This window comes from Chenopodium quinoa, unplaced genomic scaffold (genome assembly GCF_001683475.1).
Source record: "Chenopodium quinoa cultivar QQ74 unplaced genomic scaffold, ASM168347v1, whole genome shotgun sequence".
Taxonomy (NCBI): Eukaryota; Viridiplantae; Streptophyta; class Magnoliopsida; order Caryophyllales; family Amaranthaceae; genus Chenopodium; species Chenopodium quinoa.
The window spans coordinates 746319-768029 of record NW_018745174.1 but is presented as its reverse complement, the minus strand read 5'-3'; the positions used below and the strand labels follow the sequence as shown (position 1 = coordinate 768029).

Sequence of the window (21711 nt, the reverse complement as noted above, 5' to 3'; positions counted from 1 at the left end):
AACAAGTATAAAAACTTGAATACTCCCAATAACCAGAAAACACCTTGAACCAGACCACATACGGGTCAATTTCCACTGTAGGGGACCATAGAAAAATAAATAAAAAATAAAGATTGTACCTCATTCTTAACTCATGATTATTACCCTCTTACCAACAAGCCAAGGACTAAGTTATATAACGCCGAGCCTCAACCCAAGAACAAAACAATAATTCTCAACCATTTGATCTCATACATCGATCAAATAACCATTCACAAATTAATTTATAATATCTCAACAATGGCACCGTTCCCAAATATCATAACAATTCGATTCAAAAACATCTCAATTCTTATAGAACTAATACTAGTACCCAAAATTAATCAAATCTCCACCCGAAAATAATACTCTGCATTAACAATCCTAAAACCTCGATAAAACAATACTCCCTATAACAACAACATTAAAAACCCTAGAAATAACACAATCAATCAATGCGACAATTAAATCATATAATACCACACACTAATCATATACATATAAATCATGATCCTATATAATTCACAAATTATAAAATTTAGACATAACAATACGGAGTACAATTAATACCAACAATTTATAATCAAACAAATCAAAAAATTAATTAAGGTAATGTGATTACATAAAATAAATAATACAATCAAATTATAAACAAACGATCTAATTAAGGGTTGATAGTGTGATTACCTTCGACAAAGTACAACGGAATGACAATATTCAAGGCAAATTATATCAAGTGACGTGTTGCAATTTGTGTAGCTTTTCTATTGATCTCACCATATAATGATATAAATTATTATCATCATCATATTAAACATTAGATATGATGATGAGAATAAAAAGAAAGAAAAAAAAAAAAAAAAAATTGGTCTGGTTTGTTTCACGCACAGCCAAAGGAATGAATACAGGTTAAGTCTTGGCGCATAGCGCCTATTGATTTCTAAGCATATAGGATGACAATTTTGCAATTAAAAAGTACTATTCAGATAACTTATATTTTAGTGGTACATTATTCATGCATAATGGTACATTATATGTACCATTAGAGAGTCAGCTTTTTCAAGAAATTGAAAGTTATAGGATGGTAAAAAGTACCACTACACTCGTAATAGTCCACAAAACGTACTATTCAAACAAATTTTACTTTAATGGTACATTATACATGCATAATGGTGCATTATAATGTACCACTAGAGAGTCAGCTTATTCTAGAAGCAAAAATTGAATCAGCGGAAATTACTTCCTTACCCTCCTATTTACATAACTCGCCCATAGGTGCTATGCGCCCAAACTCACTCATGAATACACGGCTCTTTTTTTATTTTTTTAGTATCCAAGCAACAAGAATCCTACTTGATATTAAATAGGGTTTAAAACTTTCCGAACTCTAAATTAAAAATATGAGATTAGGAAAGTTATTTAATAAATAAAAATAACGATTATTTTTTTTTAAAAAAAAATATAACATAAAATCATAAAATATTCGGGTATTACAGGCAGGCTGTATGGGTAGTTTTTGGGGTGGGGGAATCTCGTATTGGTGGTTTTTGGGGTCGGGGCAGGTTGTGTGGGTGGTTTTGGGGGTCAACGGTCGGTTGGGTGGGGTGCTAAAGAGCCGGTCGACCAATTTTTCCAACCTATGTGTTGACATGTGTCACTCAAAACTAAAAAAAAAAAACCTTTATAAGAGGTTACCGATCACTTGTTTTCATTTTGAACGAGTGACTCCCAAAGTTGGAATTATTCAAAAATAATCCAAAGTTGAGATTATTTTGAACTATCAGTGGTCAATTTTTCCTTCTATGAAAAGGGAAATAAAATCCTTTATCCACCAAATCTGGCGCAAGACAAGCAATATATTATCTTCATACATCATACATTCAGATAATCAATACATAATCATAATCAACTACTTTATTTGCACGTTAGTCATGATGTACTCCTAGTGTTACTCTCCTGCACGATGAATTCCATTAACTTATTTTTATTTTATTTTATTCTACTATTAATGCAGTTTTAAATTAAAAATTTGAATAGAATCGGAATGCATGTTGATTCCAAATTCCCAATCGAGAATGTCAATTAAATAAAGAATAAAATCTAGATTTGTATAACCGTAAGTCATATTGAGCTGGATGCCGACGACTAACCAACAATAATTTGTACTTTATAATAATAGGTTGCATGCAATGAAATCTTACTAGTTACTATAAATAGGGTTCGGGTTGTAGGGTTAGAGGCATCCTCATTAAAAACTACTAGAGTTATTAAAAAAAAAGGCAAATAACTTTTTTAATCTTCTAGTAGTAGCTACTTTACTAAAATCCCAAAAATGGAGGGCAAGAAAAATTATGTATTAAAAGTATTTGTCGTTCTTGCATTAGGTAATTTTATAATTATGCTTCGTAACTATATTTCTAAATTAAAATTGTATTGAGTTGAAATTTTATGAAAAAAAAATAAAATTACGACGTTATTAATTATATGTTTGTTATTAAAATCTACAAAGTATTTTTTTTACTAGCCAATATTAATTTTGGTATGTATTGATAAATTTAAATTGCAGTGCAAATGATGTTGGTTGGAAATGTACAAGGATGTGCTGGTGTTGGAGAAGGTTGTGGGGCTTTTAATTGGTGTTGTAACGGAGGTTCATGTTCAGATTCCTTGAGTGGAGGTGTATGTGTATATGGTAAGCCTTAGCAAAGCCCCTATTAAAACGTCTATATCGATTTAGCCCTTTGTTGTACTCCGTATAACATATATGCGGAGTATAATGTAACATTATATATACTACCTCCGTTACAGGTTATGTACGTGCAACGATTTGACATAAAGCAGAGAGGGAAAATGTCTAATCGTTGCACATAACCTATAACGGAGGTAGTATAATACTCGGTACGTACGTACGAATTGAAGATAGTAATGCACGCTTCTGATGAGTGGGATGTTATTTTTGCAGACTCATTCTCAGGTTGCAAGGGGTTTGGGGAAAGTTGTGGATTTTTTGATGCTCCATGCTGTGGAAAGAGGGTTTGTTCAGCCACCCTTTCGGGTGGTACTTGTTCAGACTAACTGCGACGTCCAAAATCTTCAACAATATATTCTCAATTAATCATCATGGGATCATATATATATCTACTAAGGAGTAATATATATGCTACTGATGATAAGTAGTATTATTCCAGCATTATGTATGTTTTATTTGTCATATTTAAATTGTTGCGTGTATTTCACTTTTATTTCCATTTTAATCCCACTGCTCAAATTGTAATTGTCCCCAGTGGATTTGATTTGGAGTGCATAATAATAAGTTTTTTTTTTTAAGTATTAAGCATCGTTATCAATCTTATAAAGTATTGTACTGTATTTTGTTTGGATAGCACATGCACCTTTTTTTTAAAATATATTTTATATTTTGTATTAAATTTAACATTTTTGAAATTTAAATATTGGAAATTTCTACATTACAACTAAAATCTATCAACTTATCGTAGGAAATTGAAACAATTTTAAATAGGACACACTAATAAATGACCGACTTCATTGAACTATGAATTAGACAACATTGAACATATATTATATCATAATATTGATTAAAATTAAAAAAAATTAAAATTACAAAATATACGCAATTCTTATTTAAATTCATGTATAATACCGTTTATTTTTAAAATGTACAAATTAAAAATAGGTTTTATGTAAACCATGCATCGCACGGGTCTAACCTAGTGTCAAATAAAACAACCTTTAAATAGAAAAAAAAAACATTGTATTTTGGTTTACCTGAAATGGAAATGAGGCTTTATATTAAGGAACGGATGGGGTATTGTATAAGTATTAATTTAGGAATCTATATTTCTGAAAAAAAAAATCCATCTATCTTTAAAAAAAAAACAAAACAAAACTTTCATCAATCTTTAAGAGCTTTTTTGGTGCAGCAGGCCACACGGTGTGGCCTGCTGCCAAGTCAGTAAAAATAACGGATTATGCGCGTATAACGGGGTTACTGTTCACTCGTATAATGGGGTTATTGGTTTTGTCAGGGTTAGTTACTTGTATTTTTTTTTCAGAGATTACTTGTATTTTTTTTTTTCAGAAGTTACTTGTATTTTTTTTTTCAGAGGTTACTTGTATTTTGTTTTCAAGGGTTACTTGTATGGATTACTTATTCAGAGGTTACTTGTATTATTCAGGGGTTACTTATATTTTTTTTAGAGGTTACTTGTATGGATTATTTATTCATGGGTTACTTGTATGGATTACTTATTTAGGGGTTACTTGTACTTTTTTTTCAAGAGTTTCTTGTATTTTTTTTCTTCAGGGGTTATCTGTAATATTTTTTTTCATGGGTTACTTATATGAGTTACTTATTCAAGGGTTACTTGTATGAGTTACTTCAAAGGTTACTTGTATGAATTACTTATTCAAGGGTTACTTGTCACTTATTCAAGGGTTGCTTGTAAACCACATACCAAACCAGTAACACCCTACAAGTAACCCGGCCTTGAGCAAAACTAGTAACACCCTACAAGTAACTCCTAACCCAATTAATAACACCCCACAAGTAACCCTTGATAAAGACTAGTAACACCCTATAAGTAACCCCTAACCAAACCAGTAACACCCTACAAGTAACCCTTGATCAAAACCAGTAACACCCTACAAGTAACCCCTGACTAAAACCAGTAACACCCTACAAGTAACCCCTGACCAAAACCAGTAACACCCTACAAAACCAGTAACACCTTACATGTAACCCCTGACCAAACCAGTAACACCCTACAAGTACCCTTGACCAAACTAGTAACACCCTACAATTTTTGACGTAGAATATTCGTTTTAAGATTCCACGAAGAAAACGAGCTCACATTTCTTTGGTTCTCATCGATTTCACTACTTTAAATGTTGTTGATGATCTTAAGGATAATTAATCACAATTTTTCACAGCAAATTGACATACAATTTCTACAATTTTGGGCTTTAATTGCAGCAATTTGGTAAAGAGGAGAGAGAAAATGGGTGGAGTAGAGATATGGTTGTTGGTGATGTGTGGTTTGGTTTGTAGATGAAGCTAAGAAAAGAGGAGAGAGAAAATGGGTAGAGTAGAGATATGGTTGTTGGTGATGTGTGGTTTGGCTTGGAGAAGAAGATAGGAAAAGAGGAGAGAGAAGAGTTGTGGTATTTAAAAAAAAAAATAATAATAGAAATTGTGGCTGGCCATGTGGCCAGCCACATACAAAAATTTGTGTTATTATTTTTATTTTTAGGAAAATCAATTTTTATTATTTAGCTTATCGAGATTGATAAATTACTTATATTTCACACGCACGCATTTTTCTTAGCTTGCAGATATACTGATTAGAACTTATTTGCACTACAAAAAAATGAGAATAGGCAACACTTAAGATTGCAACACTTACATAAATGTTACTCTTAATAATCTAACGCAACAATACTTATTTGTTACCTTAAACTAAAGTAACAGGAAAAAAAGTGTTGCTCTAGACTATATAAGGCAACAGTGGCTTAAAGTGTTACCTTTTTCTTGTCTAAGACAACAAATATAATAATTGTTGCATGAAAAGATAACAATAAAAAAACTATTGTTTGAAAAATGTAACATTAATATTTATGTTGCCATCTATAGCAACATTTATATTAAAATGACAACATATATATATATATATATATATATATATATATATATATATATATATATATATATATATATATATATATATATATATATATATATATATATATATATATATATATATATATATATATATATATATATATATATATATGAGCAAGTTTGGTAGAGTTGGTGGGGAACTCACCTTGTGACTCTGAGATCACAAGTTCAAGCACTACTAAATGCTTGGGAGTGACAACATTTTTGAATTATCTTCTTATATGGCAACATTTTTCATTTGTCTTATGAATAGACAACGGGGGCATAAATTACGCCTCATATGTGTTGTCTTAGCTACAAGGCAACACTTTTTTTATATTAGCCAATGGTTTTGCATTGTTACCTTTGCTTTATTTTGTTGTAGTGTTGGCTTAAAACTTATCATATTCTATCCTATCCTATAAATTACCCCACTTCAGTTGCAATATTACTTTTTTTTTTTTTTTTGACAAGATACCTTTCTAATTCACAAATCTTTGCATCATCAACTTATAAAATGAATATATTATTGATTTGGGATGGAGGCCAAAGGGGAACATTAAACTTCACTTCATTCTAGTAAAATCGATCGCATCAAATCATGGTCGATCGTCTTCACACCTTCAAGTGAGGCACAACTGCACAAGTCATATTCGTCTCCAAATCAATATAAAAAGTTACGGTATGTAGTACTAGTATGTAAGATATTATTCTAGCGCAAATTCACTCCAACATCAGTAATCAATTACAGGTCTATGACTTGAGTGCAGCCAACAATAGAGGTGTCAAAACCAAACGGAACCCACCCGAACTTAAACAAGTGTAGGCATGTAGCACAAGACGAACTTAAAACGAACTTAAACAAGAGTGTAGGCATGTAGCACATAGCAATATTAATTGCCAGATTTGCCACTGTATTATTCCACATAAACAGAATCAGCATTCATAGCTGTCGTCCGTCAAATCTGGCGGAAGACAAGCAATATATTGTCAAATCTCACAGATTATACATTCATCAGATAATCAATACATTTTCAGCTCCTTAATTCGATCATACTGTATGGTATATGTATATTGTATATAAATATACACATTAATGCTCAACCATTCTTACTTTATTTTGTCAAACCTACTCTGACGTACTCCTAAGTCCAAATATTCGTATAGATTGAAATAAATTTATCAAAATTTCTAAGATTTATTATGAGTAGGTTTATTTCTTAGGCAAATTGAGTCGAGTTAATTTTATGTTGGGAATCTCAATACTAACAAAACCTGTTTAACGGTTTAAGTAAATGTGAGGTGTCATGCATGTTAACATGATATTAATCAAACGTATTGAGAACCCTCGACAATAACTCAATATTTTCGTGTCCAATTTGTGTCGTTTCAACTTTAGACAGCTCTATCTAATTTCAAATAGGTTTACTCCCAAATACGAAGTACAAATCAAAAAATTAAATAAAGTCAATAATAAAAATTTGAGATAGTCCAAATTAAAGTCAAAACAAACTAACATAAAACGGAGGAATTGAAGTACACACTACTATATTTATTAGGTATATAAAACTTTGACTACAATATTTCACTAAATTATTAAAAATATATATTAGGAAACAGATGTATGTATGGTAGACCATAAGGCTACATATAATAAGAAGATAAAATTGGAAACAATAGATAGGCATAATATATTATCGTGCAAAATGTTACTCCCTTCGTTTTATAATTTTAGTCCCACATACTATTTTGGACGTTTCAAAAAAATCTACGTACCCATATTGAATATATTTTATTTATAACTTGATTTTTTTGGAATTAATTGATTGTGAATTGATTACAAGACTCTAAGTAAGGAAATATTTATCTTAAAATTATGCAATTATGACTTGTATTTTCCTAATAAAAAATCAAAAATTTAAATAAGGTAAACTAATTATGAATTATGTTGTACTTTAATGTTAGATGCCAAATATATTTCTTTTCTTATTTTATGTGGCTGATTCCATATGAGACTAACATTATGAAATGGAGGGAATACTCCGTATTAAATAGGTGTTAATATTAAGTTTCATAACATCACTTTTAGTCAAATGGTGCACTAACAAGTATATCAACTTTAATTGTGTCAATTATTTAAGAATCAAATTAATATAAAATAATAGTTAATGCATTTTCCTACCTTATAAAAAGTATGTATGTCAACTTTGATTATTGTGTCAATTATAACTCTTAGGAATAGTGTGCTACTTATGTACAAAAATGTGTACAAAATGTGTATTTACTTTTTTACCCTCATTAATATATTTACTCTCATTAATATATTTAGTGTTTTTTTAATCATTAAACATATCATCAATTAATTCAAAGTTGTTTCAAAAAAAAAAAAAAAATTAATTCAAATTTTTTTTTCACAAAAAAATTAGCTATGCTTTTTTATTTAAGAACTTAAAAATCTTAAAATCAAGGGATATCGATGATAGTAAAAAAAAGAAATTAAAAAAAAAACCCTGACATTAATTATGGAGAGATTTTAACAGAAAAAATATAACTAATTGGTTATTGCTTTAGTGTATATATATATTAGATGGTCGTAGAACATTAAAAAATTATTAAGTTTATAGGTACAACGAACATTTCACATATTGTTACTCCATATATATGACCAAAGCTCACAAAAAATTCATATGAAGAAAAACACGCTAATTATTGAAACATGAAATCAATTAAAAGTTCTAAACTAACAATTACTTAAGATATGAAGGGATGCAAATCAATTAAATATTACTCATTTAATAATAAATTTGAAATAACACTGTTAAACTTTTGAGGGTTTAAAAATTAATTATCATAAAAGATTTTGGTGGCTTTCTTATACTTTTACAAAGCCACCACATAGGCACATAAATCAAATAGTACATATTAAAATTACAAGGTCTACCACCCAAATCAAAGGTGTAAATACACACCAATACAACTTCATTCTCTGCAAGAGCTAGCCCCTCCACGTGCATCACGCGCGTAGGGCACCCTAGTTAAATTAAAATTTTGACATAAAATTGTTTATTAAAATCAAATTCCCAATTGAAAATGTCAAAACAAAGAAAAAAAAATCCACATCTGTATAAACCGTATGTCATTATAATATAAGCTGTCGTCTAACCAATAATACTTTGTACCTTTTTTTTTTTTGAACGGATAATACATTGTACTTTATGATAATAAGTTGCATGAACTAAAAACTTAATATAAATAGGGTTTGGATTGTAGGGTAAGAGGCGTCCTCATTAAAAAACAGGCCACTAGAATTATTTCAGAAAGGCAATCAAAGAAATTTGTTAATCTTCTAATTACTACTTGTATTGTTTTATTATTATTCCAAAAATTGGAGGGCAAGCAAATTATTTCCAACAAGAAGAATGTATTAACATTATTTTGGGTACTATGTGTGGGTAAAATAAAAATTTATTATTTTAGGTGAGTAAATTAATGGATACTTAGGGAAAATAAAGGTATAAGGTATGGTATAAAAAGAATAATTATATATTTTTTTTTCTACCCACGAGTGAAAGAAAATGAGTAACACTACAAGAAGACAACTTAATTACGACGGAAAAATTCCGTCGGAAACACCCTGTTTTCCGTCAAAAATCGTGTTTCCGACAGAATTCCGTTGGAAAGTGTCGTCGTAACAGTGTTCGTAGGAAAATCGACCTTTTGCTACGGAATTTCCGTCGGAAACACTTTTCCGACGGAAATTCCGACGAATTTTAGCGTCGTAAGAGGTTTCCTGGGTATAGAAAAGTCCGTCGGGAATTTCAGACAGAAATGATTCCATCGAAAATTCCCGACGGAAATTCCGTCGGAAAATCCTTTTAAAAAAAAACAAAAAAAAGCTGCACCACCCAATACCACCACCAGCCCCCACCGCTTCTGTAGCCACCCCATACCACCAGCCCACACGAGCCCCCTAACCAGCCCACACCAGCCCAACCACGGACAACACCAGCAACCACCCCATACCACCAGCCTATAAATCCGAGTATTATTTATTCATATTAATTTAAATTATAAGGTAACAAATACTCGTAAGAAATATTTTTATATATTAAAAAAACATCATTACCATGGGTTATATGAATATTCGGTTCAATTTTATGGAAAAAATTTCAAATACTAAAACCACGATTAGCTTTTTATATTTCAAGATTGAAACTTTTGTTTCAGAACCTATACCTATTAATAAGGAAAACAATTTCTTAAAATGTTTATAATAGATTATTAATTAAATAATAAAGGGGATAAAACAAAGAAATGTGAATGACGTACAATAACTTTTTGGTGCAGCAGGATTGGCCACTCGGTGCGGCAGGAGTTTCCCTAGTTATTTTGTTAGGGGTTACCCCAGTTATTCAGTCATGGGTTACTCGAGTTACTCGGTCATGAGTTACTTGATGGGTTCGGATAGGGGTTACTCGGGGTTCACTCGGTCAAGGGTTACTTAAGGGGTTACTCGAATTACTCGGTCAAGGGTTACTCGGTTAGGGATTACTCGGTCATGGGTTACTCGACTTACTCGGTCAGGCCGGGGTTACTCGAATTACTCGGTTAGGGGTTATTTAAGGAATTCGATTAGGGGTTACTCGAGTAATTCGGTCAATGGTTACTTAATTAAGGAGTTCGGTAGGGGGTTCAGTCAGCAGGGGTTACTCGGTCAGGGGCTCGGTCATGGATTACTCAAGGGGTTACTCGATCAGGGGCTCGGTCATGGATTACTCGAGGGGTTACTCCGTCAGGGGTGACTCAAGTAACCCCTGACCGAGTAACTAGAGTAATTTGGTCAAGGGTTACTTAAGGAGTTCAGTAGGGAGTTAATTGAGGGTTCAGTCAGCAGGGGTTACTCGTTCAGGGGCTCGGTCATGGATTACTCGAGGGGTTACTCGATCAGGAGATTGGTCATGGATTACTCGAGGGGTTACTTCGTCAGGGGTAACTCAAGTAACCCCTGACTGAGTAACTCGAGTAATCCCGAAAACTTGAGTAACCCTTAACTGAATAACTCGAGTAACCCTTGTCGCACGGTACAGTAGGCCGCGTACAAAAAATTGTGATAATCAATGTCAGATCTCTAGCATTGACCACCACGCAAGCTCACCCAACTACCTCATACAAACAAAATGCAACTTAAAAGGTCCTTTTTCACAAGTTTTCATTTAAAAAGTCTTTTTCACAATATTCTCTTCAGTTTTTCTTAGATGATTTGATTTTGGTTTCAGCATACATGCTGTGATTTCTTTCAATACATGGATTGTGATTTAGGAATTCTGTGGAAAACAATGCCTGAAAGATCAAGCAGGAAATCAACATGTTAGGCCATATAATATGTATAGCTAATGGGCCGTTGTTATATTACGAGCCCTAACCTCTCTAGGTTGTATATATATACTTGTGCATACGCTAATACGAACACAACACTCTATTCTCTCTAATCTCTCTATTATTGACATGGTATCGGAGCCAATAACATTCTACTTCCTAAACCTCTAAATTTTTTCTAATCCCTAATTTCTGAAATCAATTACTAATTCCTAAATTTGATTAAATCATCTGTCTGGTTCGAATTTAGGGTGAATTGCTCAATTTGATTTCTCTGGTTTTTGGTTGCTTCGTGGTGTGCACTACATCCCTTAATCTACTATTCTTTAATTCTATCCCTATTGCTACTGCTTCTCTCAATCTACTATTTTATTGTTGTGGTGTGGTGTGATTACCTAGTTGTGTGGGGCTTCTATTTTTCTATTCTAAATTGCTACTACTCTACATTGTCGAATTGCTACATTGCTTTCTTGCTGAATTTCTGAAATTTTCTTTTCAATTATTCTTCTGAATTTCTACTCTACATTGTCGACTTTCTACACTGCTATAAAATGGTGAATGCTAAGTCACAACTATTTTGTACCCATTGCAATCGATCGGGTCATGATTATAGTGCTTGTTTTCTTGTCCACGGGCTATCCGATTGGTGGATGGACAAATATGGGAATAAAGGTCGTTCTTCAACTTCGCTGGCCGTGACTACTACTTATAATTCGCCTCTTTCCGCTTCTGTTCTTGCTCACACTACGACATACACTAGCTCTTCTCATACCATTATTTCTCTATCTTGGATAATTGACACGGGAGCCTCACATCATGTAACGGGTGACGAGTCTTCATTATTTGATACTTAATCCATTTTACCATGCCCCGTTGGTCTTCCCGATGGTGCTCAAGCCTTTGCAACAAAGGAGGGTCGTGTTTTCTTGGCGGATGGCATTATTCTTGAACACGTTCTATTTGTTCTAAATTACATTGCAATTTGATTTTGGTGTCTAAGTTGATTGATGACTCTAATTGCTTTGTCCGATTCACTAATTCTCTTTGTGCTATACAGGATCAATCCTCGGGGAGCTTAATTGGAGGCGGCGGGGAACGGGTAGATGGACTATATTATTTCCGGCGTCTCCCAAAAAGTATGTGCACTCACGGGTCCGTAGATTTTTACATTTGAGTTGTGGCATTGTCGTTTGGGGCATCTGTCGGAGAAAATTGTCAAATTGCTTCCTGCTATTCGAGGTACTACTGGTACTAAGTGTTTACATAAAGCTTGTGAAATTTGTCCTCTTGCAAAACAAACCCGAGACAGTTTTCCTGATAGTGATAGTCGTGCTAGCCGTATTCTTGAAATGATACATTGTGATTTGTGGGGACCATATAAAACGACTTCTACTTGTGGTGCTCATTATTTCTTGACGATTGTTGATGATTTTTCCCGTGGTGTTTGGGTTTATTTATTGAATGACAAAACTGAAGTTTATTCTTCTTTTTGCTCTTTCTTTGCTATGGTTAAATGTCAATTAGATGTCAATGTTAAATGTGTGCGGAGTGACAATGGCACAGAATTTAAACCCATGATCCCACATTTTACTGAAAATGGCATTCTTTTCCAAACCTCTTGTGTTGACACACCTCAACAAAATGGTCGGGTAGAGCGTAAACACCAACGTATATTGAATTTATCTCCTCCGGTTCATCGTCTACTCCATGCTCCTCAGGTACTCCCTATCCTTTAGCACATTTTGTGAATTGTGATAAATTTTCTATGCGACATCGTGTTTTTATTGCAGCTGTGGATACTGTGGTTGAGCCACGTAATTTCAAAGAGGCTATGAAAGATGTAGGGTAGAGAGAGGCAATGCAAAAAGAAATTTCCGCGTTAGAAAATAATCAAACATGGGTAATGGAGAAATTACCTCCGGGAAAGAAAGCTCTTGGGTGTCGTTGGGTTTACAAGGTCAAGCTCAATTTTGATGGCTCTATTGAGAGGTTGAAGGCTCGTCTCGTATTTTTGGTAACCATCAGGTCGAGGGTATTGATTATAACGAGACATTTGCTCCCGTTGCTAAAATGGTTACTGTTCGTGCTTTTCTTGCGGTGGCTTCTGCGAAAAATTGGGAATTACACCAAATGGATGTTCATAATGCCTTTCTTCACGGTGATCTTGATGAGGAGGTTTATATTAAGCCTCCACCTGGTTTTCATGGTTCTCAATCTGGGTTGGTTTGTCGTATTCAAAAGTCCTTGTATGGGTTACGACAAGCACCTCGTTGTTGGTTCTCTAAGATGGCCTCTTCTCTGAAAAGGTACGGTTTTATACAATCGTACTCTGACTACTCTCTTTTTACTCTGCAATATGGAGCTATTCAACTTAGTGTACTGATATATGTTGATGATTTAATAGTGTCTGGTAATGATTCCTCTGCAATTTCATCATTCAAATCATATATGAGTGACTGTTTTCATATGAAAGATTTGGGTGTGTTGAAATACTTTCTTGGTATTGAGGTTGCACGTATTCCGGAGGGCATATTTTTATGTCAACGGAAATATACTCTTGGTATTATTGCAGAGTCTGGTTTTCTAGGGGCCCGTCCTGCAGGTACTCCTATTGAGCAGAATCATACTCTGGCTAAATCGGAGTCTCCTCGTATTTCTGATCCTGATATGTATCGTCGTCTTGTGGGTCGTTTGATCTATTTATCTTTCATGAGACCTGATTTGTCTTATGCGGTTCATATCTTGTCTCAATTTATGCAACAATCGCATCAAGATCATTGGGAGGCCGCTCTTCGTACGGTGCGTTACTTAAAAGGATGTCCAGGTCAGGGAATCCTTTTGAGTTCTGATTGTGATCTTCATATTACAGGTTGGTGTGACTCCGATTGGGATAGTTGTCCTATAACGAGACGATCTATTTCTGGTTGGTTGGTGTTTATTGGTGCTTCCCCTATGTAGGGAATATTTCAAGCGTTAATCCCCTAGCTTGAACCCCACTGTGATCATACACTAAAGTAAGGTGGCGTCCAAAAGGGAAGAAGATAGGGCAAAAGAGTCGCCAACAAGTTTTTTTAGGAACTTGTAAACCGTTCACGAGGTGAAGGTTACACCCCTTAACGATCCAAGAGATCATCAACTCCATAAGGTCTTGAACCAAATAGGGTTCGGGGATAAAGGTACAAATCCAACCTAAAAGAGATTGAACTTACCCTAATAATAGGCCTCTACTTTATTCTGATCGTATTCATGTGCGCTTTCTGACTGACATGCAATCAATAAGATTACCCTAAACCTGTTTAATCTATGTTGGTTGAATATTAACGCACAAATAAATCTATTATTGGCGATCACTTGAATTATAATCATATTAACCCTAAACAAGATTATTAATTATCTTATTAAGCGTGATTACAAGTACAAATTCCCTTGCTTTAAACATGCATAAAAAGGGTGATCAAGCAATAAATAATAAATATCAAGCAACATAATAATAATCATAATAATAACAACTATAATCATAACAATCATAATTAAAATAATCACATCAACGTTAAAAAATAATACTAGCAAGATCCTAGGCATGATACTAACAATCATAAATATTAGGAAGAACATAGGAAGCATCATAACAATCATACTTGATATTAAAATTGCCCTAGACATGATACTAGGAATTATAATAACAACTTAAGCATGATTTCTATATCATAATATCAATAAAAACCATCAAAATACTTACTTGGATGCCTTGTACCTCTTTCTAATAACAAAATACACACGTTAGTAACTTCAAGAAAAATAATAATTAAAACAATTAAATCAAATAATTGAAAGGACCAAACCCTCAGAAATTAAACCTTTCACGTCTAGGGCGAAGGCAACTTCGAATATGGCTAGGTGTATCTAGATCTAATGAATGCGGAATTTTGTATTTGAGAGAAACTAGTTTAGAAAAGAGAGAGAGAAAAAGAAATCAAGAATATCTTGATGAGAGTTGGTGAGAATAGAGAGAATCGGTGATTGTAGGTGATTGTGGATTGTTGATGAGAATTAGTGAATGAAAACGGAGTTTTTACGACGTTATTTATAAAGAAAATCAGCTAAAAGATAAAATATCAAAACAGAGTTCTGGCGCAGATAAAATTGAATTAGTGCCAACGCTGGCTATTGGCGCCAGACGCCAACATTAGGCCAGGCGCCAATGCTAGCACCAGGCGCTACAGCTGGCGTTTGGCGCTGATTCAGAAATTCACGCGTTTTCTTAAAATCAGATAAAAATTGTCGTACAGGAGGATAAAATCGTATTTTTCCTCAAAAATGCTTTTTGATTTTAATTAAAACTCTGAAAAGTCAACAAAAGTCAATTTATCAATGCTAATTGAATTAGGAATGAAAAGAATCTCCCCTAGATCATTAGGCCGCATATAAGGCTCAAACCGGGCCCAGTTCAGTAAATTGGCCATAACTTCCTCAATATTCATCAGAATTGGGCTTATAATATATCGTTGGAAAGCTCTTTTCAAGCCCCATCGAACTGCAGTACGATTGGACCCATATCATGGACCAACCAAACTGGATTGGCTGTTTTCTTAAAATAAGTTTTCAAAAAAACAGAGAAAAGAGAAAAGAAATTAAAACTATCCGCAACACTAAACCTTCCACACTTTCACTTCATTCGATTATGATTCAACGTGAAAGGTACTCATCACTGGGTTTGGTTTTGGGGAGACACAAATGGGTGTCTACAGAAGCCCCCACTTTGACTGAGTTTGGAGAAACGCAAGTTTCGAAAACAAAAGTCAAAGTATCGATAGGGACAGAGAATGATTCAGAACGTTCTGCGATCCTAAATCATTCTTGTAATGCCGATACCTGCAAAACTAGCGTTAGTTAAACAGATAAAAGAGTTAAGAAACCTGTATCTTGCACCGTCAAGCACACGTCTCTGAAAGTAACCGATTTGTTGCCGTATTGCTGTTGTTTTGATGACCTCCTGCCAAGAGAATGCCATCCCGCTTGAAAACCGCTACGCTTGTAACTGCTTCCAATATTGAAGACTGCTTCGCTTGAAACGATCCTCCTCCGCTTTGATAATATTCCACGTCCAAGGGAATACCATCGAAGATTGCTTCGCTTGTAACAATCCTCTTCCGCATTGATAATATTCCACGTCCAAGGGAATACTATCGAAGATTGCTTCGCTTGGAACAATCCTCTTCCGCTATGATAATACTCCACATCCAAGGGAATATAATTGCTTCGCTTGGAACAATCCCATTCCGCTTTATGACCATCTTCGACGTCTAAGGGAACACGATCGAAGACAACTTCGCCTGAAATCACCTTCGGTTGCTTTTTGACAACTTTCCACAATCTATGGAACGCCATCTTGCTGTTTTGATGTTCACTCGTCTATGAACAAAGAGCTTTTGGATATGTTCACGCGCCTCTGAACAAAAGAGCTTGATGATACGTCCACGCGTCTCTGAACAAAGAGCTTGATAATAGGATGCCCACGCGTCTCTGAACAAAGAGATTTTGATTGATATGTCCCCGCGTCTCTGGAGAAAAAGAGCTTTGAATGATATGTCCACGCGTCTCTGAACAAAGAGCTTTTGATTGATATGCCCACGCGTCTCTGGAGCAAAAGAGCTTGATGATATGTCCACGCGTCTCTGGAGCAAAAGAGCTTGATGATATGTCCACGCGTCTCTAAACAAAGATCTTTTGATTAACATGTCCACGCGTCTCTGAACAATAGAGCTTAAAAATAGGATGCCCACGCGTCTCTGAGCAAAAGAGCTTGAAAGAAATGTCCACGCGTCTCTGAACAAAAGAGCTTTGATACTTGAACGTTTGTTGCGATAATATTCTGAAGAAAAATTTCCGAAGACCAACGCCTGTCGATCCCTAAATCTCGCTTGAACTTTGCTTCCGCTATGCCAGTACGTCGGCGGTTTGCTGCTTGTGAACCATTATGTTCGTGATAAGCCAACGCTTAGGCGCTTTAAGCTAAGTGAGACGATCTTTCATCAGGTCGATCACTTATTGTGACTGTAATCAAACCGACTACTTAATCATGTCAAATTGCTTATAGGGGCTAACTGGCGTACCAAGGAACCCGAAATTGTTGTATGAGGTCGAAATCACCTTTTTGAGAGGCTTCGAGCTCTGTCGCTGCTGAAATATCTCTGGCGCCAAGACTTGACTCTGTCGCCAGACGCTGGGATCTAACGCCAGGCGCTAAAACCTGCTGCCATACGCTAGATGTTGTCATCTGGCGCTGGAGTAGGGTCTTCCCTATTTTGCTGCACCTGTATTTATTTTTTACCATAGAACTTTGCTAATATCTTTAATCATCTTAGGGTTGACCTAAGGTTGCTTAACTCATTGACTTGACACAACTCAAGGCATAAACTTGACTCACTGTGATTGACTCGAGGTTGACTCGACTCAAAGTGTTTTTGACACATGTGTTAGACTCAAATCAAGGTGATATGACACGACATGACTCAATTGTACATGACTCGTGTGTGCATCGTAATGTGATCGTGGGACTCGAAAATGAAAAAAAGCAAAAAAATTCCGTCATTTTTGTGGAGGGTACCGACTTTCTCCCGAAAAATAAAGACGCGAAAAAGAAAGAAGCGAAGTTTTTGAAGGTTCATGTTGAATGAGCTTAATTCGTTAACGTTGTCTCTCACAGTACAAGGATTGTAACATCTTAGACTATCATAGTTGACTCGATAATGAAAGTATTTAGGTAACTTAGGCACGGAGGCTAAGCACTTCATACTTCGATGCAATGATGATTATGATTGATGAGTGATTTTGACATGACAAGGCATGCTTCAGTGTTGTGTTAAGATTCCACGACAAAGGGTTCCTAAGGGGAGTATGCGTGATGTGTGTGAAAGTGATACTAAAGTTAGGCCGCAAAGGCTAAGTGTGTGAAAAATATATTAAAAAGAGTCAAATAATGGTGACTCTTAGGCTGGGTAAGCTAATGATGTAAGGATCAAGCCCCAAAGTCTAGCTCTAAGTGAATAGGGATGAGCACAGGGATCCCTTGATATGATCAATTGTGAATGTAAATATGAATGCATTTTATTATGGCCACACCTCGATGTGAGGTTGCCTACGTATCCGTTAGGAATCAGGCCGAATGTAGCTCTAGCCGAACCTCGCACAAGTATGTGTATACCTCAGAAAGGTCTTTTTAAGGGTTTTAACGTGGTTAGGCTAAAAGGTTATAGAAGAAGGGGATAAAGGCTCAAGACCCTAAATAAGCCCCCAAGGTGTGCAATTTTGCTTTTGAATCTTTATATTTTTATGCTTGAGGTTTCTCACTCTTTTTTATTTCTTTTTGCTTTAGCATTTATTTTATTTTTATAATAAGTGTGGGCAATCTCGATCATGTGGTCTATCACTCACTTGGCATTCATGTTTCTCAGGCACGGTACCGAGCACTCGATAAGAGATGCAATCTGAGACGTGTTCATATCAAAGTCATTTTCATGTCAAAGACATTGGAACACTTACCCTTTTGTACACTTTTATTTATTAATCTTTTTTTTTCTTTTTTGCTATTGCTTTCTATTTATTTTGATCTTTTGAAATCACTCAAGCTTTTTAGAATTGCATAAGTTGCACATTATCCCATCTCAAGGTTAGGTAGATATGGGTTGGAAAATGAAAGGTCTATCGTTAAACGAGGCTCAAAGTGGTTTATGAAGAAAGGATTGTATATTTGAAAGGTGAAAGGAAATATGATGTGGCTACAAGGGGTGCCTCAAATCATTGGTATACCTTGTGTTTAGTTCGACATGGATTTCTTTTTTTTTTTTTATGCAATGCAATGTGATGATCATATGTAATAGAATAAATGCTCATTTTATTAAAAAGGGAAAAAGAAAGAATCTACAAAATTAATCTAAGGGAGAAGAAAGGTGCCTATGCTAGACTTATTGGGGAAAGGATAAATAAAGAAAAAGAAAAAAGATGTCATGAAATCTCGTCGTTTGAAGCTCTCCTTATGTCTTGTATTGTTTGCTTTATCATCACTCGCTCTTCTTGTTAACTGGAGGTATGGGAAGCTTGTTATTATCAATCAAATGTTGCATAGCCTCCTTTAGCTTCCAACAGCTCTCAGTAGCATGACCCTACCTTGATGGTACTTGCAGCGCACATTTGGATTCCAACTAGGCACTCTCTTCTCAAGTGGGGGATCTTTTAGAGGCCCAATAGGAGTAATGATTCCCTTGGCATGGAGTCGATCGAAAGCATCATCGTAGCTAATTCCAATAGGGGTAAAATCCCTTTTTTGTTGCTTTCTAAATCCTCGATTATCCATGGCTAAGATTTCATTAAGGTCGAAAGTACCAACACTGTTACTAGAGTAGGTGTTTTCGGAAGAAGAAGGATAGTCGTTCTTCTTCCCTTTACAGCCACTGTTACCATTGTTACTAATCTTGGCCTTCTTGTCGCGTGGAGGAACATGAAGGAGATTTGAATCAATGAAGTCTTGAACACGATCCTTGAGGGCGAGACACTTTTCAGTAGTGTGACCGCGACCTCTATGGTATCGACAATAGGAATTTGGATCCCAATTGGGAAAACGCTTTTCAGATGGAGGGTCTTGACTGGGACCAATGGAGTGAATATGACCTTGATCGTGAAGACAGTCAAAAGCTTCATTGTAAGTAATTCCTATTGGTGTGTACTCTCAATGGTCCGTTTTTCCAGTGGCTTAGGAGCATTGAGTTCTTCATTAAACCCTTGGCGAGAATTTTATTCGATGACCATCACCCGATTTGCTAATCCTTCTACCATATTCAAGAGCATGGCAATGACATCTTGCAGTTTTCGAACGTCCTCTTTTAGACTTGACGAGTTTTCCCTGGTATTATCTAAGAAAAGACTTTCATCCTCCTCAATCATGGCCACTTCATCAAGAGAGGTTATATAAGCTGTCTCGATCATGGGTTCTCCTACAGGTGTGTTAAGAAGTGATGGATCGAAGGATGTTTGATCTTCTTCGATGGCTAGTGTAGACACCCATTTGTGTCTCCCCAAAACCAAACCCAGTGATGAGTACATTTCACGTCGAATCATAATCGAATGAAGCGAAAGTGTGGACAGTTTAGTGTTGCGGATAGTTTTAATTTCTTTTCTCTTCTCTCTGTTTTTGAAAACTTATTTTAAGAAAACAGCCAATCCAGTTTGGTTGGTCCATAATATGGGTCCAATAGTAGTGTAGTTGGATGGGTATTGACAAGAGCTTTCCAACGATATATTATAAGCCCAATTCCGATGAATATTGAGGAAGTTATGGTCAATGTACTGAACTGGGCCCGATTTGAACCTTATATGCGGCCCAATGATCTAGAGGAGGGCCTAATATGATTTATCATTCCTAATGCAATTAGGAATGGTTTTAGTCTTCTAGATTCTTCTAGAAGGTTCTTTTCATTCCTAATTCAATTAACATTGATAAATTGACTTTTGTTGACTTTTCAGAGTTTTAATTAAAATCAAAGAACATTTTTGAGGAAAATACGATTTTGTCGTCCTGTACGGTAATTTTTATCTGATTTTAGGAAACGCGTGAATTTCTGAAATCAGCGCCAAACACCAGCTGTAGCGCCTGGCGCTACGCTTGGCGCCTGGCGCTACGCTTGGCGCCTGGCGCTACGCTTGGCGCCTGGCGCTACGCTTGGCGCCTGGCGCTACGCTTGGCGCCTGGCGCTACGCTTGGCGCCTGGCGCTACGCTTGGCGCCTGGCGCTACGCTTGGCGCCTGGCGCCAATAGCCAGCGTTGGCGTTGATATTTTATCTTTTGGCTGATTTTCTTTATAAATAACATCGTAAAAACTCCGTTTTCATGTCTAGGGCGAAGGCAACTTCGAATATGGCTAGGTGTATCTAGATCTAATGAATGCGGAATTTTGTATTTGAGAGAAGCTAGTTTAGAAAAGAGAGAGAGAAAAAGAAATCAAGAATATCTTGATGAGAGTTGGTGAGAATAGAGAGAATCGGTGATTGTAGGTGATTGTGGATTGTTGATGAGAATTGGTGAATGAAAACGGAGTTTTTACGATGTTATTTATAAAGAAAATCAGCCAAAAGATAAAATATCAACGCCAACGCTGGCTATTGGCGCCAGACGCCAACATTAGCGCCAGGCGCCAAGCGTAGCGCCAGGCGCTACAGCTGGCGTTTGGCGCTAATTCAGAAATTCACGTGTTTTCTTAAAATCAGATAAAAATTGCCGTACAGGAGGATAAAATCGTATTTTTCCTCAAAAATGCTTTTTGATTTTAATTAAAACTCTCAAAAGTCAACAAAAGTCAATTTATCAATGCTAATTGAATTAGGAATGAAAAGAACCTTCTAGAAGAATCTAGAAGACTAAAACCATTCTTAATTGCATTAGGAATGATAAATCTATATTAGGCCCTCCCCTAGATCATTAGGCCGCATATAAGGCTCAAACCGGGCCCAGTTCAGTAAATTGGCCATAACTTCCTCAATATTCATCGGAATTGGGCTTATAATATATCGTTGGAAAGCTCTTTTCAAGCCCCATACAACTACACTACTATTGGACCCATATCATAGACCAACCAAACTGGATTGGC

At 35.5% G+C, this 21711-nt stretch overlaps 1 protein-coding gene across 1 annotated transcript; it reads left to right on the top strand.

Moving 5' to 3' along the window:
• Positions 1 to 2259: 2259 nt before the first annotated feature.
• Positions 2260 to 3352, top strand: LOC110710543 (keratin-associated protein 17-1-like). The gene is made up of 3 exons (XM_021888865.1): positions 2260 to 2402; positions 2585 to 2710; positions 2981 to 3352. Exons 1-3 carry the CDS (start codon positions 2351 to 2353, stop codon positions 3091 to 3093), a joined length of 291 nt encoding a protein of 96 aa, XP_021744557.1. The 5' UTR covers positions 2260 to 2350; the 3' UTR covers positions 3094 to 3352.
• Positions 3353 to 21711: the final 18359 nt, after the last annotated feature.